The sequence below is a fragment of the Hakea prostrata genome, chromosome 10 (genome assembly GCF_041222555.1).
Source record: "Hakea prostrata isolate BN-2017 chromosome 10, UWA_Hpros_2, whole genome shotgun sequence".
Taxonomy (NCBI): Eukaryota; Viridiplantae; Streptophyta; class Magnoliopsida; order Proteales; family Proteaceae; genus Hakea; species Hakea prostrata.
Genome location: NC_142609.1, coordinates 48,338,921 through 48,363,194, shown reverse-complemented (window position 1 = coordinate 48,363,194; position 24,274 = coordinate 48,338,921). Strand labels below are relative to the sequence as shown.

Here is a 24,274-nt window from a genome sequence, read left to right as displayed (position 1 = left end):
TTGTTGGAATACTGTGATTTTAGCGACAAGGGACTCCAAACTTCAAAAACAAAAATTGGAAAAAAAATATCCGACCTGCCGGATTCGAACCAGCGACCTAAGGATATCTGATAGGTATCCTCCCACTACAGTCCTCCGCTCTACCAACTGAGCTAAGGTCGGAAACAATGTGGCTGCTGGGATTCGAGCCCAGGTCTCCACGGCCACAACGTGGAATTCTCACCACTAAACTACAGCCACAAGATGTTAATATGCTCCATTATTTTTATTGAAGTATATAATTGAGCCTCTTGGTGATGCACACATGCGTGTTCTTCATGCATGGCGATGGCAACCTTCTATGTAAAGACAATAAGTGCAAGAAAATCATGGGTTTAAACTTGAAACCTCTGTCCCTACCACACCTTCCCCCTTCCCCAGGCCTGTGGGCCCATAGTCTCTATGACTGGTTGATGATGACCAAAGATGATGAACACAAAAAGAATTTTGTTTTATCGGGGTAGGGTAGCCCTGCCACAAGGCTGTTCGGCTAGAATGAGCTTTGTGAGTAAGATAGTTCAGCTCATTATGTCTTGTGCAATCTCACTCGGTCCAATACTCTCTTATTCTTAATGGTGTTGTTCGGTGCTTGTTCACACCTTCAAGAGATCTTCTGTAGGGAGACCCCTCTCCCTTGCATTGTTTGTCATATTAGTTAGGCACTGAATAGTCTTATGAACCAAGTAGTTGAGTTGCAATTGATGAAGGGTGTAACACAAACGAAACCGAAGTGAAGCCATTTCTCACTTGGTGTTCATAGATGATTGTTTACTGTGCTCCTAAGTTTAACTAGAGGAGCTCTCTAATTCTAAAGAAAGTTTTGAGTGTTATTGCAAAGCCAGTGGTCAAGTCATTAACAACTTGAAATCAAACTTGTCCTTTAGCACTAATACTTCTACAAAAATCAAAAGATGGTCCTCTAGAGTATTCAAGACTAATTATCGAGAGGACCCATTGAAGTACTTGAGTGAATAAAATGGAGTTATTTCATGCATTGAATGACAAAAAATCTAATAGGCTTAGGCTCTTTTTAGTATCAATTATCATTATCAATTATGAGGTTTTTTCATTATTTTAAGTTATTTGGCATCTATTATCAGTTTTATTTTTATTCTAAAATAATAGAAAAACTTCCAAACTCAATAATGAACTTTTTATCTATTATGAATTATGGTGAGAATTTCATTCTCTTCATTTATGCACAAGTTTACTTAAAATTTGATGATTAAGATGAGGATAAAACAGTCATTACACATTTTTTCAATAAAAAATCTCACTTTTTCTTTTTTTTTTATCACTTGCTCACTATTATTTATTAATAATTTTTTATTTTGACACCAAACTTATTTTTCATTCTTGACCAATAATGAATTCTTGTACTTATTTCTTTTGAATAGGCATACTAGAAAATGAAAATCGATAAAAAAAGAGCCTTAATGATGGGTGAGAAATTGATTATCTCATGCTACCTGCAAAACATTGTTGAAGTCTCTAAACGTCTTCACACTTAGAACTCCCAACCAATTTCCAAAAGGCGACTACCAACAGGGCTGCTAGATTTTGCAAATGACACAAACCAAACAGCAAAAACTGAGATGAAACTATTTCAGAAAATCTGCATGGGTAACACAATCTCAAAGTTTGTACCAATCTAAATTGTATGAGAATACAACAGCATTCTTCAGCATTGAACCAAGAGTCGAGATGTAAAAGAAAAATACGTTATCAATGATGTATTATTAGTCATTCTTTGAATGTCTTTGCGGCACGGGCGAGAGAAAAAAATGTATTGGTGTTTGGGGAAAAAAATTCCGACCTGCCGGATTCGAACCAGCGACCTAAGGATCACCTGTCAGGTATTCTCCAACTACAGTCCTCCACTCTACCAACTGAGCTAAGGTCGGAAACATTGTGGCTGCTGGGATTCGAGCCCAGGTCTCCACGGCCACAACGTGGAATTCTCACCACTAAACTACAGCCACAAGATGTTATTTGATTGGAATTTTATAAGTAATCACAGATAAATCTATAACTAAACATCCCAAAAATGCGGAAAGAAAGTATTGATGAACACGAAGAAATTTTATTTTGCGGGTAATAGATAACTAATAATTTTGCTTAATTGAAAAATATTAGGCTCAAGATGGGTTCTCAGCCAAGCATCTCCGACAACGTTTTCACCGTGCAGGAATTTTTTCCATGTACACATCCTCTACAATTCCCACTCCCTGTAATTTTTTTTCCATGTTCACATCCTCTACAATTCCCACTCCCTGTAATTCCTATCTAAGATTGTGATACATGGCAATTAATTATCTAAGTGTTAAAATTACAACCCAATTAGAAATCGAATCTAATAACATCCTAAGATTAAGCCTCAAGAAAAGAGGAGATACAAAATTGAAAAAAAATTAAGAGATTTATTATATTCAATTCCTAGTTGGATGCTAATTCTATCCTTGGATATTAACTGTGTTACAATCCTAGATAGGAATTACAAGAAATTGCAAGGGGTGAGAATTGTAGAGGATGCGAACCCAATTTATTACAGGGAATTGTAGAGGATGTAAACCCAATTTTTCCACTATCTTAAGAAAAACAAAAAGGGGGAAAAATTTTCTTTGTATTTTAAGGGTGTTTGATTTTAAGGAAAGAAGAACTTGGCCGTGCTAAAGGTAGATACGAAGCAGGCGTATGATAGAGCAGTGTGGCACTTCCTCGAGGCTGTTTTGGCTAGAATGGTTTTTGGGTGTCTGACAGTTCAGCTCATTATGTCTTGTATAACCTGGATCTAGCACATTTAGCATGAAATTTTGTTATCAGCTCATCATGTCTGGTGTAACCTGGATCTAGTACATCTAGCTTGAAATGTTGCATTTTTGCTTCTTTTTTTTTCAGGGTGTCCAATTTGGCCATGAATTCTCTAGCAATGAGGGCCTTATCTTGCAGGGTGGATATCCTGGCCTGGTTCCACTCCATGGCTACAGAACCTTTGTCCTCTTGTAGCTGCGTGTTCTTCTTCTACCCTAGAAAAAGATTTCAAGTATTTTGTCTCCATTATGCTAACCCAGGTAGCAGAGCAACCAAGATCAGATAATCTGGATTTCATCATATGCCATGGGTAATACATCTTGAGTATGATGAGTCACCGTGGGTCTTCTCTGCTAGCTGAAACCAGGCTAAATGAGTTTAAATCCTAATAGAAAAGCAATAGCAGCAGTTGTCAATATTATGCTAAACCTGTGATTTGAGTTTTGCCTTTGAATTGGCTCTGCAAATACAAGGAATTGGTAAAAAATGCTTCGTTTTATCAGTGAACTTCGACTATGATTGTAGAACATATGAATCGCAATATGCAAAAAATTTCATCTGGGAGACTATAAGTGTTAAAAGGAAAAGGGGAGAAAAGTCTGCCCCAGTAATACAAGACAAAAAATTGTGAACAGTAGAGGTAACTCCAGAGACGAGATGATTGGTGGCCCTCCAAACATTTGTCAAGCCACTGGTTCATTGAGGAAACACAAAGTCATTACCTGCACCAATACCAACTAAAAGAAACAAACAAACAAACTAGAAGAGAGAAGTTAGATCAAGTCATGTCCAGAGCAACCTCCCCCCACCTCTCCTTCTCTCAACATATCTGATAATCATTTTAGGCCTATTAACCCTGATGCTTTTGCTTCTACCCAATTCAAATCATGTACCCCTCCATACTGGAACATTCAGAGATCTCCATCACACATAAGGCAAGAAAATGGCATTGCTATTTCATACTCATCAGATCTGTTACATTCCTCAATCGATCATGCACAAATGTGGCATTACAAGGTTACAGCTGAAAAGCATATTTCCAAGCACTGCATTTATGTAGGAAATGGTCCATCTCCTACAAAACGCAGCCATTACTCCAAAACTTAACTTCATTGATTGGTTCATGACAAGTACCATCTGTTACCATGGAAACATAAGAAAATAATTGCTGCACCGTATGAGCTGCATAAGATGTAGTGTCACGGCTTCACTTATTTTTCTTCAATGGGGTCAATGAAAAAATTTCCGGAAGCATATAGACTACACTCCTCACTAGCTAAAAGAAAATGGAACCCAGGTCTCCCTCCAGAGCACAATCATTCCCAGTGAAGTACCTAAACCCATGAACTAGACCATGTACTTCATGTCTGATTTCAATCCTTGAATGCCAGCACCGTTAAGAGAGAGAGTGCCGGGAATGTAGGTAACAAATGTTACTTGCAGCTACAGCTGTGTCTTCCAAACTCGAATGGTGCCATCAACAGAGGATGTTATCATACAGTTATCCTTTGGATGATAACTCACACTTGTTACCTGCCAAGAACCATGAACCATGAACAATTTTTTATTATGTTTATTTAATATAATAAAAACAAATAATTAAAATGATGGATTACAAAAGCCAAAATTTAGAACTGCCATAAACTGGCATCTAAAGACAAGCCCCTGCTGGTACATCTCCTTGGATTTACTTGTTATATATATCATATTCAAGCAATTGACTCTGGGTGGGAGACCTAAGAGTATCTGATTATGATTAAAGTAAACAATTGAACAAGCAAAAGGAAAACTACAACCATCACTTAACTCAGGATACTCTCCTCGTGTTAGCAATTTTTAACAGAGGCAAGAGAATGTCATGAAAATGTTACTAGTGAATCAGCAACCACCAGATCCCAAGAACTGCAGTTCCCGGACACCACTATTAAATGCTTGTCATTCCAGATCAGACAACCGTATCTCACAATCCACCAATATTTGTATCCTTAGGCCAACAAAGGAAACCTTTTCAGTGTCCGAAGGATGCCATGCATGATCTTGGGGTTATTTGGTCAAAAAGACTATGGAAGTATCCTGACCAGAAAATACATGACATTGCAAGTTCTTCATAGGAAACAAACTTTTCCTTTTTAGATAAGTAGAAGGGCCAAAAAAGAAAGAATAACAAAAGAATGATATGAATGAAATCCCCTAGAAAACAAGTTATCCAATTTATTCTCAGAATATTCCAGACAATAGATTGATGCTGCAGTACTAGAGTAAAAACTTTACCACTGAAGCATGAGCACGGAAACTTGAAACCACAGAGGCGTCTACCAGATCCCAAAAGAAAATAGAGCCATCCTCAGATCCACCAGTTACATAGGCATCACTGTTGGTAAGGCAGCAATCCATCTTGTAAGACTGAAATAGAGATAACAGAAACAAAATATTTAGAAGAGTCAAGAAACCATGCAAGGAACCCAAAGATTTCCGAGCAAAAAAGAAACAAAAGTGTTGACACAGAAAACGGATGAATTGATAAAACAGTAGAATATATCTTGCAATGTAAGAAAGGACCCCTTAATGCCTGAACTACGGTTACAAACCTTGCAAGTATGACCCTTGTATTCTTGTAATAGTTCTCCGGTGGTCCTGACAAACGACAAAAAGGATAAATAGATGAAAAACAAAGATGAGAGATGTCTACAGCAAAACAAATGGTTAACGTGGTGCCAAGACTTCCACACAAGCAGAGAGACCAGGGGGCAAATTTCCTACACAGCATTACCCCAGCAATTTTTTGCTGAGAGGGTGCTTTGATGCCTTGACCTCAGACTAGAGACGTCTACAGCAAAAGGTATTTTAAGCCTGAGGCTTAAGCTTTTTCACTCATCTTTCAAAATAGAAGTGCTAAAAAATGGGTTAATAGACAACATCCCATCCTCCTTGATAAAGACTCAGCCCACAACAGGGATTATGTTCTCATTTTAATATTTCATCAAATTCATGGGTAACAAACATGATGCTAAAAATATGGGAAAATTCTCTAATTCTAGTAAAGCACAAAGAATATGGTTGAGGATTGTCACAATATTCAACGATCTTCTCCAGTGGAGAACAGCTGAACTATTACCCGTTATGAATGTGTATGGGTGGATTTTAGAACATCAAGAGAATAGTGATAATCCATCCAATAATCACACTGAACGGATTATCTTTCTCCAGTGGAGACAGCAGATTTCAGAACATCAAGAGCATAAAGATAATCATGATGAATGGATCATCTTCTGCGGTGGAATAAGAAACTACCACGTGTCCACAAGCCCTTGACAGACTTGAAAACAGGTTTAGGACTAGTTCTTGATTTGGGCCTTTGAAGTGGGTCATGTATGTCCACAGCCAGGCCATAACCTCCACAGCAATGGGAAATCATACAGCCACCCTCTTCAGCCTGATGAAAAACTAGGGAGGAAAATGGAAATTTAACATGATCGCAAGGCTTTTGCACAAGTAGAGTCCACCCCCCCCCCCCGGCAGGGGGGGGGTGCAGCCGTACCACTAAAAAATAACTCTGGTTCTAACATATAGGTGATATTATATCAGGCAGATAACCACATTTCAGCAGCAACAGAAAAAACTTTGTTGGCCATGTTCTCCCATTCTGTAGGATAATGTCTGAGCGTTTTCTTAACGCTTAGTAGTGATAGATTTATATTACACATCCAGCAATTGGTTGACAAGAAGCACAACAAATAGCATTGCAGGCCAGTGGACCTAAAACTTCATTTAGCAGATGGATTTCTAGATGTGTGTTAGGGATTTTAGAAAGAAAAAGTCATCTCCCACATTTGATCAAAGAATCCATTTCATTGATGGATTAACAAAAAGTAAAATACTTCTAAGCCACAATATTGTGATGGGTACCCTATGATTATGAAAACGTAGCATCCCCATAGAAAAAAGGTATGTGCCCTATATATCCTTCACATGTGGTGGTGTAAGCTTTACTACCCTTCCAAAACAACTACAGAAATAAGAATTATCAATATTACCTGTCCAGAAGACGCAAGGCAGAATCCAAGCAACTGGCTAATACACAGTTACCATCATTTGACAGTGAAATACAGTTGACAGGCTGGCCCAAATCATCAGATATTTCTCTAGTTCAAAGAACAAGAAGACACCATGAGAAGAACTGTTGTATAAAATTGAAAGAAAATTAAGCTACTAGAGAAAGGACAACCATGGAGAACAAAAACAAAAGGATTTAGAACTGATATAGGAAGTTAATTTGACCACTGTGATGCTACATACCTACCAATACGAATGTCAAATGTCTTAACAGTACCATCAACACTTCCAGCAAGAATTTCACTTTTTGTCAGACAGATGGACATTACACTGTCTAAAAATGTGTCAATAATCTGCGTACGAACAAGAAATTAGGAAAAGAAGTCAACAAAATAATTGAGTTTGTCTGATATAATATTAACCTGAATTGGTTCGGTGCTGTGAGATCTGCAATCCCAAGCTCTAACTGAACGATCATATCCGGCTGAAACTACCACGGATGAGTACTCATTGAATTTTACAGCATTCACCTGAAATAAAAGAAAACAAAAGTCTCAAGAGAGAGAGTTGACTCCTAAATTGAAATCAAGGTACAAAGACTTGAGAAAAATAAATAATTACATCACAAAAAAGGAAGCAGTTATGACCACGAGATGGAATAGAGGATTAAAGATTGACAGAGTGAGGATTAAAGTTTGATAGAGTGGTTCAGAGGCATTTACAGCCATACAAGGCCATCCACATTTCAGAGCACAATGCTACATAACACCAAAGGCACATAAATAAAAATGTTTCTAGTTGAGATGTGGATTTTGAGATGGATGAATGGAAAAATAAAGCAAGGTAGAATAAAAAATAATTGTTCAAGTTGGAATAGTGTAGCCGGAATAGGTTACAATATAAGGTAATAACAGGCTAATGTGTCAGTAAGAGAGTGAAAGAAAGTGATCCATACAGCCCGAGCTGAAACTTGAAAGGTCATGATATTTGGTACAAGGGAGAGAAGCCATAATCCTAGTAGGGTGGAACTGAGGAAAAGGATTTCCATTTCCGATACGAAGTAGTTGGAACTTAGGGAAACAGTTAGCTGTGTTTGAGCTGAATATGAGAATGCATAATCAGAAGAAAGAAAAAGAGAGGCTTCGTTTTTGTTTTTCATTTGTCCTGGTTGTTTTTATTGGAGGGAGAGGGAGGGAGGGAGTAGTGCAACTATTTAGACCTGCAAAAATATACTTTTCCAATTTAAGATGTGAAGCAAATGTCCAGGAATAGTGTCTCTGGTCCTTGGAATCAAGCAGGCACATTGAAGAAGGAACACTTGAATGACCATGCACTATTATAAGGATACATCGGAGTCGATTCATTTCGTCACTAAAACTAGTGAGGATTTTCTTTTTATTTGTCTAAGTTTTCAGTCTGTCCTTAACTCTTTCACAACTAGTGATTTTTCTTTTTAGAAAGAAAGGAGGATATACATCTGAGAAAGGAGAATATACATCGGAGTCTATTCATTTTGTCACTAAAACTAGTGAGGATTTTCTTTCTATTTGTCTAAGTTTTCAGTCTGTCCTTAATTCTTTCACAACTAGTGATTTTTCTTTTTAGAAAGAAAGTAGGATATACATCTGAGAATAATGAGTCAAAATTAAATGTATGCCAAGTGCATGTGTATAAGAAAATGCGGTACCTATTGCACAAGGCTCCCCTGTTTAGGATGTCAAATCACAAATGTATGCAGCCCACACCTATTTCCAGAGAAGCCTGTTTCTGAGGACTTAAACCTACCAAGTGTCAAGTGTATCTGAATGTGTGTTACCTTTTTCACATGAAGGTTATTTGATAATCTTTTCTACCGTAACCAAAAACTTACAAACCGAAGCTGACTTGGAAAAGTTAAGCTAAAAAAACAGACAGTACTGCCATCTGAGGCTGAAGTTTTATTAAAAAACTATATGCTACATAATAGTTTAGGGCCCTATCCCTATATCCCAATCCACATGCTCTCTGACCACTTCATCCACCAAAGTCATGCTGTAGCTATCAGCACCAGATATTCTCTTGTCTCTCTTTTATACTTTTTCCTCCATTACTTTTCAATAGTAAAAGTTCTCTGCCCTGTAATTAGAGCTTAGATAGCCTGTCAGCTGTCACACATCATGGAGACCATGAATTTTTTGTGCAACTTCTACCAAAAACCTAAGTATCCATCCTAACCATAGTAAGCACCGAGTTCAGCAATCCTGGGTGATTCAACCAGTAGTGTATAATGTATTTGTGATACAATTTTGAGCCTCTTATCTCTTTCCTGTTAGCCCACAAAGAAGATTTATGTAACAAATTTTGTTGCAAACATGAAATTACTTAGCCTGAAACATCTGGCATCATAAACCGTCCAATAACCGAGAGATTAGTCACTTGATCTGTGGTAACTATTAGTTTAAGTCAGGTGATAAGTTGACAGTTCAGCTACTCGAATTAGAATTTGGTTGCTCTCAAGCTGATCCAAGTGTCACACCCCTTGCTATTATTGTCTAATTTGAATTCATTCTACAAAGAGCCACTTAAATTTGGCAGGGGCTCAAATGGAAAGGAAAAGAAAATAAGGAACTTGAAGACCAATGTGGATGTTATGAACCTAAAAAGCAAAAATTATATTGAAGGAACCTCACACCTCACTGTCATGACCACGAAATTTTCGTATCACACGACCAGTGGACACATCCCAATAAAAGACCTGCCGGTCACCACCACAAGAGCAAAGCTTGGAGTTGTCCCTATAAGAAGACAAATGCGTGTTAGTCAATGTCATAGTAATATGCATAACAAAGACTAATCAACCTGAAAAAGGAAAATAAGGGGGAAAAAAGAGAGTAAGCCCCTATTTCGTGACTATGCTTAAAAGATTCCCTGATCTGGATTTACCTTTCATATACATTTTTTTTTTCAAATTTTATAAACTAAAAATTACGTTTCAGAAACACTCTTATGAACCTGTATTCAATAACTATAATTAAAACTTATATGACCCATTTGCAACCATATGCTGTTAAAAGAAATTAGGGCCCCAATACCTGTCTTTTTTTGGTTGCACCCAACTAGGATTCATTGACTCTTTTCGCTTATGAAGTTCAAGGTTATACAATGGTTTACGATGCCACATATTTTAGGTTATCGTTGATTCCATAAACTTGTACCCATAATAAAACTTGTGCCAGTATCATGCTTTCACAATACTCAAGACTTTTAACAATTGGAACAACTCATCCAGTGTTATTACTGCAGTCCTATCAATCAAGGATTCAAGATCTTCTGGACAAAAGAGAGCCAACCATTTTTGGATGTGACGCTAATAGAGCAATCTGCCTTAGCATGAATATCTTATTATTTCAGAATTTATATTTCTACTTCCTCAGATTCTTTAAGTGAAGATCTTCGAAAATTATTGGTGATAATTTTCTACTTTAAGGAATTCTAATATGTATACATATGACAGTCAACAGACACATTCCCAGTAATTTAATTTAATATTTAGAGGTCAAAATATTATGACAGGGATCTGGAACGTGTTCTTCTTGAACCTCTCTGGAGGAATTTTCTTATGGTCAATTTCTTCTGTCTCTACTTATGGGAGGTACATTTATATTTACCTTCTCATCAATAAACCATTACTTCTGCTGAAAGGAATTTTATAAAGAAGAGGGAAAAAAGGGGGGGGGGGGGGGGAGCATAAAAAAAAACCCAATGGGTACCTTTATATAAGCTAGAACAGTTCATTATTATATATCTACTAGGAAACTAGTCGGAAGAACTGCATTTTATCTAAGCATTTCCAATATGAGAAAATGCAAGTAGCTAATATTTTTTGAGGCAATAATTTGGGTTTCTTTGTATCTCTCTTTTTTGTGCTCCTGAGTTTACGTACAGCAACCTGGTTCATTTGTTATTTTCTCAAGCACCTAGTTTGCCAGCATAAGCTAGTTTAATATTCTATATTTTCACTCATGTGGTCTGGGTTCTAACATTTAAAGGATGTTACACCAAAAAGTCTCTTTTCCTGAAATTTTAATTAGCAATAGAGCAATACTGCATTCATAGGGACTAGTAAGCGGGGATTCTCAAATTGTTCCATGAGAATTACATAACCAACTTCCTAATTCAGATGCAAAGCATTACTTCATCATTATCCGAAGTTCGGAACAGCTGATAGGTTCACTCACTCAATTAATGCGAAGAATCCTAGAAGTTCACGCGAAATGGAAGAAAGAAAACTAGAAAAACAAAACATCTATAGTTCGGACGGAACAGAACTTTCAAATTAGAGGGAGAGAAGATATCGTACGAGGTGACATGGACGTCTCGGACTTCTCTGCCATGGGATTTGTAGGTCTTGATGTGAATGCCACGGTGGGGATTCCAGAGGCGGATGGTGCGATCTTTGCCGCAACTCAGACAATAATTGCCGTCACCATTAAAACGAGCGGCGAGAACGGCTCCTTCGTGCCCTTTCAGCAAATTAGCTTCCTTCGTCGGAATTTCACTAGCGCTCATCCTTTACTCTCTTCTTCACTCAATGCAGAAAACGAAGCAAAGACGAAGACGACACAGAGCTTCGAGCGAACTTTGCTAATGTAGCTTCAAAACTCGGAACGGTAGATTTGGACTTGGGCTTAAAACTCGAACAGTCCAGATCCAGCTTTTATGGGCTTGGACGTTTTCGTAAATAATCCTTACATGGGCTTGGGCCGTTGAGATGTTAGAGGCATAATTTGGAGAGGCATCTCGCTCACTGCCGAGTTTGGATCAGTATTGATCCCACAGTAGGGGGTAAAGCTACCTGTAAAAAAGTAAAAAAATAAAAAATAAAAATAAAAATCTCAGTGGGTCCCATGTGAGTTGATCTCCTACTATGGGTTCACAACTGTCAGGATAGCACATTGTTCTCCTCTAACGGGGTTTGATTCGGAGTAATTTTACCACACTACCCTGCTTTACTTACAAAGGACATCACATAGTCATAACAGTCAAACGGCTAGGTTATGGAATTTTATATTTTTATTTTGAAAAAATAAAATAAATAAGAGGAACTCCAACATGAATCAGCTCAGCTGACAAAAAATGCGAGTAGGTCAATATCCAAGTTATCTTAATCATAATAATAATTGTATTATTATAAATAAATGCTTTCAAAGCAGAATACACAACTATGACATAGACTCTTAGGGTTTTAACTATCAATATGATATTAAGATATATTTTCTTTTCTCTTGGGGGTGGGGGTTAAGTTTACAATGGTTTTCGAGAAACAATCAACTCAATGAAATATGAATGTCCATGTCAACAGTGACTCATATAATACAAATAGGTTCGCCCAAATACGTCGCATTTGAACTTCAATATTGATAAGAGAACAATTAATCCCGACAAACTCGTCTGGTTTTTTTTTTCGTGGCACGCCTCTCAATATATCTCCTTTGATTGGATACTAATGCCTATGAGTGTTTGGGTGCGAGAGTGCAATTAGAATATTAGGCTCTCTAGAGAAATACTGCTGGAAGCTAAGGAATATTTCAAAGAGGATGAAGACACCCCCACCAGACTCTAATAGATTGGCTGAATTTGTTTGTTCCTTGGCAAGTAGCACATAGACCCATTAGGCTTTAGGCCCATTCAAATGGCCCACTCAAAGCTGGTACCAACTTATGTGATATTCTTTAGTAATTTATTTGGTTAAAATATGCTAATTCTTTTTCTAGTTAAATATTTGGTATAATTTTTTATTTGTATATTTGGTAGAATGTAACATTCATTAATTGGTAACTAATAGAGAAGACAAAGCTGTAACGCGGAAGGTGACATAACTTCAACTCTTCCTCCAATTGCTGACATGGCAACAATAAATAATTAACTCTATTAATGGTTGATTAGTTAATTCCAGAAAAAAAATAATGGAGCCATTATTTCGGATTTCGGGTAGGACCAATTTCGTAATCAATCAATTTAATGATTTTGATTCTGATGTTTCCACAATAAGCCCATTTTGTGGGCTCCACCCACCACCAAACGATTGAGGACTCTAACGAATTTCAAGTCTAATTCGGTAATTACCGTGATTTGCTTTATTCTGGTAAGTGTCTAATTTGGTAATTTGAGAATAATATAAGAGCCAAGTAACGACCGTTGACGACTCTACCATGCCCCACGCACGAAAAGACGTCACGTGTCGGTGCTAGCTGGAAACCATTGGTGGAATGCTTTATTTTATTGGAACTTAAATTACTGTCAATGCAAATAGTAGGATCCATACTTGTCAGTGAAGAGTCATGGATTCAATCATTGTGAACAACAAAGTACCCCCAAAAATGTAATCAAGGTGTGTGCAAGTTGGTCCGGATGAATCTCAGGAAAAGAAAAAAAAAACTATTGACTATTTTTTTGTCAGATGCCCTAAGGGTTGCTCAGTTGATAATTACTAACATCTTACGAAGAGGTCACTAACAATTGCGAAGCTATTAGGGCTAAGAAGGGCCGTGACCGCTCCAATAATGAAAAGAAAATTCATTGTTTTTTTAATCAAATATTGGTATTTGGCCCCACCTAATATTAAATCTTGGCTCCGCCCCTGGTCTCAAGTTCAAGGCTCCATCTCCACCCTAACATAAAGTTTTCAATTGAAAAAAATCTCGTAAGCCGTTATTTCGTAATTTTGCTTGTTTCAGTCCGAAATCTACATTATTTCGTAATTTTGCTTGAGTCATACGCATTAACGTCAAGCAAGATTTCAGACCGTCAAATCCGAAATCTGAGTTAAAATTAATTTTGATCGTTCAATTTGAAAGGTCGAGATTGAAATTTCGGTCAAACGTCGTAAATGCTTTGCTTAACCGTCCTGTGCATTAAGCAAAATCCGTTATTTCGTGCTTTCCTTTTAACTAATTATTTCTGTAACTTAAAGTAAAATGATTACCGGAATAAGTTCCAACTTCATCATACACTGGAAGATTCCAATCTAACGGTTTTAGACAAACAGCCAACAACAAAAACGTAATCCTATGAGGTAACTTACTGGGAATTCAGGTCAGTATCAGCCACCGACAACCCTTAGCCGGTCACTTGAACCGGCTGGTAAAGTACCGTATCGGGAATTTCAAAAAGAAGACTGCTACTGTTTCGTTCTGCATTTCCCAAGGTGGTAGCTCTCAAATACAACTTGCAGGAAGCAGACGGGAAGAGAAAGAAGAAGATAGTGACAAATTCGAACTCCCAACCACAAGAAGTATATAAATTTATAGTCAGATCTTCTCCCAATAATAAGAAAGAATTCTCTTTCTCCAAATCCCGGTGATTTTTCTACTGCAACATCACTCTTCAGCAACAAATTGCAGGAAACGAGACTCACATTTCAATAAACTTAAGCTTCGGAGATCAAACTATACTGTAAAAGTGCGTGTGGTAAGTACTATGATACGCATATCAAAGTCGTTACCTCGTGATCTTTTGTCGTGTTCATCCATCTTGATTCGTGCTAAAACTGTTCTGATCTGATCCTCTGTTAAGCTTGTTCTTGTTTTTTTGTATATGATATCGAGTTATTATTACTTTTGATGTTCTACTGATGTGGCATTTCGATTTTCGAGCTGATTTTGCCGTGTTTTATACATTGAATTGGATAAAGGTCTTGTTCTGTTAGATTGCGGAAGAGGAAGATAGAAGTGGATTATTTTAGTGTGCTCCATCATGTTTTTCTAAATAATTTGAAGCTGTGTATCGTTTTCCATTGCGCGTTTCTGAGGAATTTGAATTCTTTTGTTGCTTGTAATTTGAATGATCATGTGATGTAGAAATTGTGGCTCTCTGAATTTGCGTTTGGTGAAATTATAGTCTCACTTTCTATCTTCGGATGACATGAAGCAAACTTTATGAAATTCTTCATCTGGATTCTGAGATTTTATTTTTGACTCTTTAAATATATACTTCCATAACTTGATGTACAATTCATATCTCAATTCTACTGCCAATCATATTTTGTGGTTCAACTCTGCAAAATTTTGGTAGCATTTCTGATTTTTGGTAGCCTTTACTGCCTTTTGATGTTCATATCAAGATCCTTGCTAAAAGTCCAGTTTGTTGATTTTATAACTTTTGGACGATGTACCAAGAATCATAAAATTATGCAATGTTCTCTGTTAAATTTAAATGCCATGAACAGTTTTTCTGTATCCAGAAATGACATGAAGGTTCATCCGTTTCATTATTTGAACCAGTTATTTATTTACATGATCTATTAAGGCCTATGAACAGCATACTCTGATACGTCCATGCAGGGTCGGTTTTACAATGAATCATGTCTGATTCTGATATGATATATCTCTGATATATCTTCTATAGGAAAAATAGGCTTAATGGATGGTCATAACGATCTGCTTAAGTATTGTCTGTGCCTTCCTATTTTCATCCCCCCACCCTCCTCCCAGAGACCACCATATCTGAAATATTAGGTAAAGAGTCCAATCCTCCTCAGGGCCTACCTATACCTGTAGGAGTTTTTCAGTTTCTCCTTCTTGAGATGGTTGTAGCAATGTGTGTTTTATACCTTTCAAAATTAGTAACACGCTGTTTTTTCAGTTGATAGCCCATATATTCTAGGTGGATCTGATATCTTGATGGTTCCTTCATGACTTTCACTCTCCCTTCTTTGCCTTAGTCCATTTACATTGTCACACATGCTAGCCTTGGTGCTGTACTGTTTGCTTGACAGGGTGCTTGAAGATTGATTCCAGACTATCCGTGGTATCAACTCACAGGCCTAAATGCATAACTGGTGATGAAGAATTAGTTGTTAGTGTGGATTTCACATGTGATGTGACAGAAACCTTCCATGCATGGCCATCTTATCCTGAACAGCTGAGGAGAGCTTATTGGAGAATTCATGCATCTTCTCTATGAACACACAGTGATCATCCAACCTTGTTTGATTTATACTTGCTTAGGTGTTTGTACCTTCCATGGTTAGCATACTTCAGTACTTCAGTTTTCATATTATTACCTATCGATAATTTTTGTTTCATATAAAAATTTCCTACTCATTGAGTTAGTTTCAGAAACGTAAGCTCTTACTTATTAAGTGAAAATTTACCAAAGAAAGAATTTACTAAGTGAACAAACATGGAAAAATGGTCGAATGATTTCCTAAATTATGTGGCTACAAGTTTGAGGATATTTTCTGGGCCTTTCACTTAAACCATGAGTTTCAGAATGCCTCCATTCCAGATTTTATGACTGATCAGTGTCTCAATCTGCAGATGTTTCTTGTGTCATGTGGAAATTTTTAGTTTTCCTTTATTGACTTTTTGGCTTAATATCACATTTGAAATTTCAGTTTTTAGAAGGTATCCTTGTCATTCAGACATCTGCTGTAGATCTACACTTCAGTTAACATATCTACTCTTTACATTGCACATCCTCTGCTCTGCCTGGAACCAACTCTTTCTGACTACCTTTGCTCTTGAATTGCAGAAACCCTGTATACATGTCTACAAGGCTGAGGCTCAGAGGAAGCTTATCTTTCATACAGCATTTCCATTAACAGTAGATGCAGTCATCCAAAAAACTTAGGTGTGGAATAAGTCTCTTGTGCATAGTCGATAAACAAGTACAAAAGATATTGAAAAGCTTTCTGATGGGAACTTATTATCATTTTTGTCTTTGTCAGTAGCTTGGGCTTTTGATTGTATAATTGGAAAAGGTGAAGTAGATAAAGTATGAAAGAAACAGAAAAGAAGAAAGCTCTGCCAAACAAAAATCTTGTAAAACGTGCCGGGAGAAGGGATAAGGGAGAAAATAAACTGCCTCAAGAGAGTGCCTATGAAAAGTTGAATGCGAAAGAAGTTGAATCTAAAATTTTGGACCCTAGGCCAACCTCCATCATCTTAGTAAGAGATTCAAACTCAGGTACTGAGTCAACTGAGATATATGAAGACATGGTTATACGTTATGTGAATGATATCAACAGGTCTGAGGCAGCAGTAGATTCAGAAGCCCCTGAAATAGCTTCCAAAGAGAATAATGATGATTTAGAAGAACATTTGAGTGACATGGAAAAGAATCCCAAGCAAGGAACTGAAGAATCCGAGTGTGAGACGGCGAAAGATTCTGTATCATCTCTAGGGGATGGGCAAACATTTGAGGATTTCAAGGTAGACAGGCCTTCAAAGGCTCCTAAAAAGCTTGTAAAAAAGGAATCCTCTGAAACCTGCTCCCGTGCATCAAAAGCAAGTACTAATCGGCAGGAATTGAAGAAACAAAAGATTAATGCTTCACATACTCCAAAGAAATACATGAATTCCAAAACAGTGCCTTCTAAAGTGATTTCGAAATCCATTAAGGATAACAAACCAAAGAATATGAAAGTTCATCCTAGATCTTCATCAGAATCATCAGAAGAAGTTGACAATAAGCCTATTGAAATGGCGAAGGAGATAGACATTTTGGATGAGGCACCAATTAGTGCTTTGAGCATTGGAAGTGAAGATGAATCTGTTGATGCAGAAGGGGATCATTTGGATGAAGACAAAGAAGTTTTAAATAGAAATATTAAAGAAATGGAACTGCGAATAGAGAAACTTGAAGAAGAGCTAAGGGAATTTGCTGCTCTTGAGATTTCACTCTATTCTATTGTACCAGAACACGGGAGCTCTGCCCATAAGGTGCACACTCCAGCTCGACGCCTTTCAAGAATATATATTCATGCTTGCAAGCACTGGGCTCTATTCAATAGAGCAAGTGTTGCTAGAAATACAGTTTCAGGGCTTGTACTTATGGCCAAGTCCTGTGGTAATGATGTCCCAAGGTAATATAGGAAACTATTGCACCTCTCAAGTAGAATCTAACACAAGTTATTTTTTCTCATGAACTGATACTAATAATTGTGTTTCTGTTTTTCCTTTTTCTTTCCCCTTTTTGCTATGGAAGATTAACATTCTGGTTATCAAACACCATAGTTCTTAGAGAGATTATCTCTCAAGCATTTGGTATTCTGCATCACTCAGGACCAAGAGTCACTGGGTCAAATTTTGTGAGCAACAGAAGTGAAAACCAACCTTCGCCCTTGAAATGGAAGGGGAGCTCTGGAGAAAAGGTGAAGGAGCTTGATTTTCAACTTTTCAGTGGCTGGGAGGAGACCAGCACATTTACAGCTGCCCTGGAAATGGTTGAATGCTGGATTTTCTCTCGGATTGTTGAGTCTGTATGGTGGCAGGTAAGAAGTAATTTTTATGTTCTTTGAAGGTTTATATGTTGATATGGTATATAACTTGATAGTGACCACTTCTAATTGAAGTAATCAGTTTCCAATCATTCCGACATGAACTTGAAGAATTTCGTAGACTCACCAATCATTCCATCTCATATATAGTACTGTCATTGCTTTTGGATTGGATTTTCTTCCTTGAATTGATGGAAATGATCTATGTCAGACTTTAACTCCACACATGCAATCTCCAATTGGGGATTTTCGTACCAACAAAAGCTTTGGAAGAGTCTCAGGACCAGCTTTGGGTGATCAGCAGCAGGGAAGATTTTCTGTTAACCTTTGGACAAGTGCTTTCCAGGATGCCGCCCAAAAACTATGTCCTCTCCGATCTGGAAGGCATGAGTGTGGTTGCTTGCCAGTTTTGGCAAGAATGGTAAGCAATCCTATATACCTGTTCCCATTAAACTTCATTTAGCATCCAATCTCATTTCAGCTGTCTCATGCCTACTACTCTATAAATATGTACAATAGGGAGAAACTCTAAACTAGATATTAGTTTGTGTTGGAATGTAATACAGCTTTACATATCTGTTGTCAGGTAATTGAACAATGTGTGGCCAGGCTGGATGTTGCAATGTTTAATGCTATTCTGCGAGAGTCAGCCCATCAGATTCCAACTGATCCTGTATCAGATCCCATTGTTGACCCTACAGTGCTGCCTATTCCAGCCGGAAACCTCAGTTTTGGATCCGGTGCACAACTAAAAAATTCTGTATGTATCACATTCTTAAAGTCATTCTTCTATTTCTAGTATGTATTGATTGCATACACCTGAATGCTTTGCCATACACTCTGGATGACACACACGGTGGTTATTTTACGACATCAAGTTTGTTGATGTGACACCAGCAGAGAAAACTCCCCTTGCAGGTTGGCAATTGGTCTAGATGGTTGGCAGATACATTTGGTATGGACAATGCTGAGGAAGAACAGGTCAATGTTCAAAATAAAGACAGACAAGGTGGGGATCCTGAACCCAAATTATTCTACCTACTTAATGAGTTGAGTGATCTTCTGATGCTCCCAAAAGACTTGCTTATGGACAGATCCATCAGGAAAGAGGTCACTTTTTCCACTTATATACAGTTTGCAAGATCTATTTTCAGTCTCTTCGTCAAAATTCTAATGCTAGCGTATTGTTGCAATCTCATTTTTCAGGTATGCCCCTCCATAGGCCTCCCCTTAATTAAGCGCATCCTATGCAATTTTACTCCTGATGAGTTCTGCCTTGATCCTGTCCCAGGGACTGTCCTGGAGTTCCTGAATACTGAGGTACGACTATTGTTGTAACAAACTTAACAGTTCATATGACACAACACAAACTTAACAGTTCAACCATATGACACTGTTGTGTAAATAGTCTAATGATACCTCATCTTCTGAGTTCCATTTGCTTTGCCAAAGTCCAGTAGGACTATGATGAGCATCCAACACAACATATTCCTGTGGAGTACTTGGGAGCATAACACATCAGAGGAACACCAAAATAAACAACTGTTAGGATGTGGTATAATAATCCTCGGTGAGAATTTTGGAACAAGAGGTTTTGCATCTCCCACTGTTAATAGTTGTATCATATCTCAGTGTCGCACCATGTCTGTCTTTCACCGGGTAGAGTTCACCCGCCTAGTATAGTTTTTTTTTTTTTTTGGGGTAGTTTTTAGAGATTAAATCAATATAGATCAAATTAGAAACACTGGTTATGTTTAACCCTATTTTCAGAATATCTAAAAATGAAATGATTAACTGATTATATGCTAAAAGAAAATCTTGGTTTAAGTTCAAAATAAATTGGAAACCAGCTTTGTTTCATTTTCAATATGTAATATTGATTGGTGAATGATATATCTTGATATATTTTCAGAGCATGGTGGAACGAAGATTATCAAATGCTGTGTCAGTCAGCAGCTTCCCATGTACAGCAGCCCCAGTCGTTTACATCCCTCCGCCATTAGTTGATGTTGCAGAGAAAGTTGGAGATCTTGGTGGTGGAAAAGCTGCAGTTAAAAAGGAGTGCCTCGATGGTTCAAAGAAAAGGGTATACCAGTGACGAAGAACTGGATGAATTGGGCTCTCCTCTAACATCCATAATCGATCAAATGCCACCATCTCCAACCACAGGGAATGGGAATCGAAATGGAAATCACAAGAAGAATACCAGTTACAGTGGAGGGCAGGCAAGGTACGAGCTACTTAAAGAGGTCTGGTCTGTCTGAATGATAATCTACACTGAAATTAATAATGTATAACCCCCACCTTTTTATTTTCGTTTTTTGTTTGTTTGTTTGTTTTTTTACGAGGTAGATCAACCTCTTATACATATGTATAGATACAAAGCAGAATATTGTTTGGCCTGAGATGACCAATAATAAATATATTCCATGATGAGATTTAAGTGAAACCAATGGAACAGAAAGAAAAGTCAGTAAAAAGGGGTCCATTACAGTTTGCATCCTACCAAGACTGTTTGTTCAGCACTCATTTACTGGATTCTAGTCTAGAAGTCGTTCAGTCATGCTGCTTGCTCACATAATTTTCCCTGGTGTTTTATTCATCTAATCTCTTCCCACAAAAAATATGAAATGTCATGTAGGATGCCTCGCAACTCAATTTTAGTAGAATGATACCATTAAACTCAAGATGCATTCTCCTCTGCCAGAAAATTTGTTGCATGATCCAAAAACAAGACAAGAACAAAGTGTCAACTAAATAGACTAAAAACTTTAAAGCAGAACAAATTTCGAAGTTACATTGGCCAAAATTGGAAGTTCCTTACAGAGGAGCTTAGTTTACTCCCCTTCTTCTATGACCTTGGTTCCCAAACCCTTCACACCCTCTGGTGGGACCTCTGCAACAGTCACCAACGAGTACAGCTCTTCTTTGGCATCTTCCTCGTCATTCCTCTTTCGGGCAATTCGTACACGAACCCGCCTTGGCACACTTCTGATTCCTCGGCTCCATACCTGCTTGTTGAGCTTGACATCAACTCTGACATCAGTTGTCCCCATTGCCTTCTGGGCAAACTTCCTGATTTCCTTTATGGCATTGGGAGCCATCTTCTTGAATGTGCTGTGAAGATGAACAGAGCATAAGCAATAAGTATAAGGACTAAGATTTTAGAAAGAAAGCAAGAAATAGAAACAGGCAACCATGCAAGGAGCAGGACCACTTCTGGAGGAGGCTGAATGCTTAGGTGAGGCCTTGACAATTATGACCAAATATCATACAACAGACAAAACCTAAGCACAACCAATAGTAGCAATATATAACAAATGATGCATTGAATTGTCCATCATGAAAAAATTTATTATATTACAGAATCATGTTCTGAAACACATGCAATTACCAAATAAGTCAAAATGATATGCAGCTTAGGGAATCGAAGACGTTGAAGGGTTACATTTAGTCTCCAGTACAACATAGTTTTTAATAGATTATCATATGTCCAGAAACATCCAGAACTTAATAGGATGAAATGGTTCCCATTTCTCTGTTGATAACCCTTTGGTTCATTCTTCAATCGTCTTTGGGGTCATATTCCTACCAAAATAGAATAAAAAATATCCTTGGGGTCAATTGCCTCTAGAAAGATCATGACTTCAACTATAATGGCCCAGAACTTAACTAGGATTCAGCCAGTCATTTACAACAATAAAACCCCGGGTGAGTCTCAGAAATTATAAATTCCAGAAGAAATTTCTGTTTGAAAAATGAGTACAATACACAGCCAAAACTACACCCTCTGTACACTCCCTTGTACCTATTCTTTGTGGCCAAAAGTGGCAGTCTTTGTCATTTTTGGTTAAATACTCTTCTTTTTATTCAGATAAGAAAAACAAATCCGACTGATTGGAAAACTCCTGGTGATTGAATTGTTCATCCAAGAGTGACAAGACTAACATAGAGAAATGCACACTTCCTTGACACCATTTGAAATGGAAGTGAATGAACAACACACCAACAGCCTGAAACTGCCATAGCCAATCACCCAATGAAGCTGAGAATGAGGATTTTTATTTGCAGCAGCCCTGCTGCTGCCTGCAGCTAAAGGTGGAGATTGCGCCACGTATGTAACAAAGCATCCAACAGTGTGAAATCAGATAATTAGGGCATAGACGTAAATAAACTTTTGTTTTTTAATATTTTAAGGGTTTCTATTTACCAAAAAGGGTTTATTATTTTGTAAATTTGAAAAAACAAATCCTTAAGTCTTTACCCCAACACTTGCCTTGGGGATCGAAACACCAAAGAACCTCTCTCATTTATCACCAGAGAAGGACCTGCAGCGTCGGAGCTCAGGGAAAAAGATGGTAATCTACTGAGGTTGTATGACATGGAGGGAGGTGAAACAAAGAAGAAATTTTGGGGAGAAGATACGATTGAACACTTCTGCAACTTCCCCCCCTTCCTTTTTTTGGGGAGGGAACGGTTCTGCAAAGTGGAGGTTGAAGGATTTTTAGAGTAAGTTAGATTTAGGAATTTGTTTCTGCAAATTTACAAAATAATAAACCCTTTTTTGTAATTAAAAATCCTTTCAATGTAAAAACAAAAGTTTATATACATCTATACCCTAATTATTTGATTTAACACTGTTGGATGCTTTTTTTATACACTGGCACAATCTCCATTTAGCTGCAGGCAGCAACAGCTGCTGGTTGCTGCTGCAAATAAAAATACGTGAGAATGATCCCAAAGATAACAAAATGTATCCAACTCATAGAACCGGCCTCACACAAACTCAGGTCATATACAAAACCATTGTTAGGCTAAGAGATCAAACTCAAACCAATTCAAGCATACCCTGCAAATCAATAGCTAGGAGGACAGTGAAAGATGGTAAGGCGTGTCTACGCTCAAACCCCACCTGATGAATCATCCGGTATTTTCGAGCATCCAAAACTACCCAACCCATCTTCAGCACCAGTTTTTAAGATTTATGGACAATAAAAATTGACTTTCCAACCTCGAACATGAACAGAGGAATTTACAAAATCTAGGGCATAGGATGAAAGCGATAAAGGAGAAGTCAAGCGTGAAATTCAACTCAAAATCAATGAAGTAACTAAACGACCAAATGCACAAAAAGCTTGTAGCAGGCATAAAACCACCAAACAGAAAAATGGAACGAAGTGAGACAACGAGAGCTAGCTTGGTCTAACAAGAATTCTAAGCTTTCGAAACAACTACATACGGATCTAAACCAATTCTGATTATCTGTTGAAGGGTAATCTCCGCTACGTCTAGTATTATATGCAGAAAATGTTTCAAAATAAAATTTTTATCACGGTGATACACCCTTACCATCCATGTAGACGCCTGTGGAGATTGATGGTGTACTCTCTAGTAACCACCTCTTCTTTTCTTCCACCTTTGCTCGGCTTCACCACCATTTTTCCCGACTTGCAGTTCTCCCAGGCACGAAACCTAACTAAAACTCTTTCGGCAGCTAAGGAAACCCTAATGGTGCTCCATTCGAGAATATATATTAGCAATTAGCGTGATTTCACATAAAAACAAATAAATGAGCTTTTTTCATGTAACAAAGCGCGTGACGTTTCGACAAATCACGAAACTATATGCTAAATCATTAAATTACAACTCTACTTCAATAATTTTTTGATAATTATATATAAACCCTAAATTTGTAATTAATTACAGATATTATTCCTGAATAAATCACTTACGAGTACATTCTTACTGCTAAGGGTCGGAGTTTAAGTAACGATATCATCATCACTAAAATATTTAAAATACTACTTCTAATCTTTCTTATTTTAATATTTTGTATATACCGATTTTACCTTTCCTTCTTCTTTCTTGCTATAAGTTGATGCATTGTTGGGTTTTCCATTTTTGTTTTCAATCAAATAGACAAATTTCTTTCATATGGAATATTTCCGACAAATAAAAGTATAAGATATCAATAGAATTAAATTTTCCTTTTTGGTGTCTGAGGTTCATCCCGACCAGCTTGTGTACACCTCGATTACATACCCTATCAACGTGGATTTAGACATTCCTGAATTCCCATACCCTTGTAAATTCCCTTGGCTAACGCTTTTA

At 37.5% G+C, this 24,274-nt stretch overlaps 3 protein-coding genes and 4 non-coding genes across 7 annotated transcripts; 1 reads left to right on the top strand and 6 right to left on the bottom strand.

Annotated features, from left to right (window-relative positions):
- Positions 1–69: 69 nt before the first annotated feature.
- On the bottom strand, positions 70–162 carry TRNAY-GUA (transfer RNA tyrosine (anticodon GUA)). The gene is made up of 2 exons: positions 126–162; positions 70–105 (listed from the first exon to the last, which is right to left on the bottom strand). It is a non-coding gene; the product is annotated as a tRNA-Tyr (tRNA).
- Positions 163–168: 6 nt separating this feature from the next.
- On the bottom strand, positions 169–240 carry TRNAH-GUG (transfer RNA histidin (anticodon GUG)). The gene has a single exon. It is a non-coding gene; the product is annotated as a tRNA-His (tRNA).
- Positions 241–1,849: 1,609 nt separating this feature from the next.
- TRNAY-GUA (transfer RNA tyrosine (anticodon GUA)) lies at positions 1,850–1,943 on the bottom strand. Its single transcript has 2 exons — positions 1,907–1,943; positions 1,850–1,885 (listed from the first exon to the last, which is right to left on the bottom strand). It is a non-coding gene; the product is annotated as a tRNA-Tyr (tRNA).
- A 6-nt stretch (positions 1,944–1,949) lies between these two features.
- TRNAH-GUG (transfer RNA histidin (anticodon GUG)) lies at positions 1,950–2,021 on the bottom strand. Its single transcript has one exon. It is a non-coding gene; the product is annotated as a tRNA-His (tRNA).
- Positions 2,022–4,228: 2,207 nt separating this feature from the next.
- LOC149003619 (Transducin/WD40 repeat-like superfamily protein) lies at positions 4,229–11,487 on the bottom strand. Its single transcript, XM_089137973.1, has 8 exons — positions 11,243–11,487; positions 9,575–9,677; positions 7,326–7,433; positions 7,147–7,256; positions 6,885–6,992; positions 5,439–5,484; positions 5,122–5,253; positions 4,229–4,383 (listed from the first exon to the last, which is right to left on the bottom strand). The coding sequence occupies exons 1-8, from the start codon at positions 11,449–11,451 to the stop codon at positions 4,294–4,296; spliced, it is 906 nt and encodes a 301-aa protein (XP_088994099.1). The 5' UTR covers positions 11,452–11,487; the 3' UTR covers positions 4,229–4,293.
- A 2,593-nt stretch (positions 11,488–14,080) lies between these two features.
- On the top strand, positions 14,081–20,638 carry LOC149003618 (uncharacterized). Its single transcript, XM_089136779.1, is given in 10 exon segments — positions 14,081–14,352; positions 15,659–15,853; positions 16,417–17,749; positions 17,872–18,157; positions 18,375–18,584; positions 18,750–18,923; positions 19,082–19,273; positions 19,370–19,483; positions 20,076–20,210; positions 20,212–20,638. Coding segments are annotated over 8 exon segments (2,415 nt in total). The 5' UTR covers positions 14,081–14,352; positions 15,659–15,853; positions 16,417–16,661; the 3' UTR covers positions 20,428–20,638.
- A 69-nt stretch (positions 20,639–20,707) lies between these two features.
- On the bottom strand, positions 20,708–23,682 carry LOC149003617 (large ribosomal subunit protein eL31-like). The gene is made up of 2 exons (XM_089136780.1): positions 23,513–23,682; positions 20,708–21,280 (listed from the first exon to the last, which is right to left on the bottom strand). The coding sequence occupies exons 1-2, from the start codon at positions 23,599–23,601 to the stop codon at positions 21,001–21,003; spliced, it is 369 nt and encodes a 122-aa protein (XP_088992906.1). The 5' UTR covers positions 23,602–23,682; the 3' UTR covers positions 20,708–21,000.
- Between the last annotated feature and the right edge of the window lie 592 nt (positions 23,683–24,274).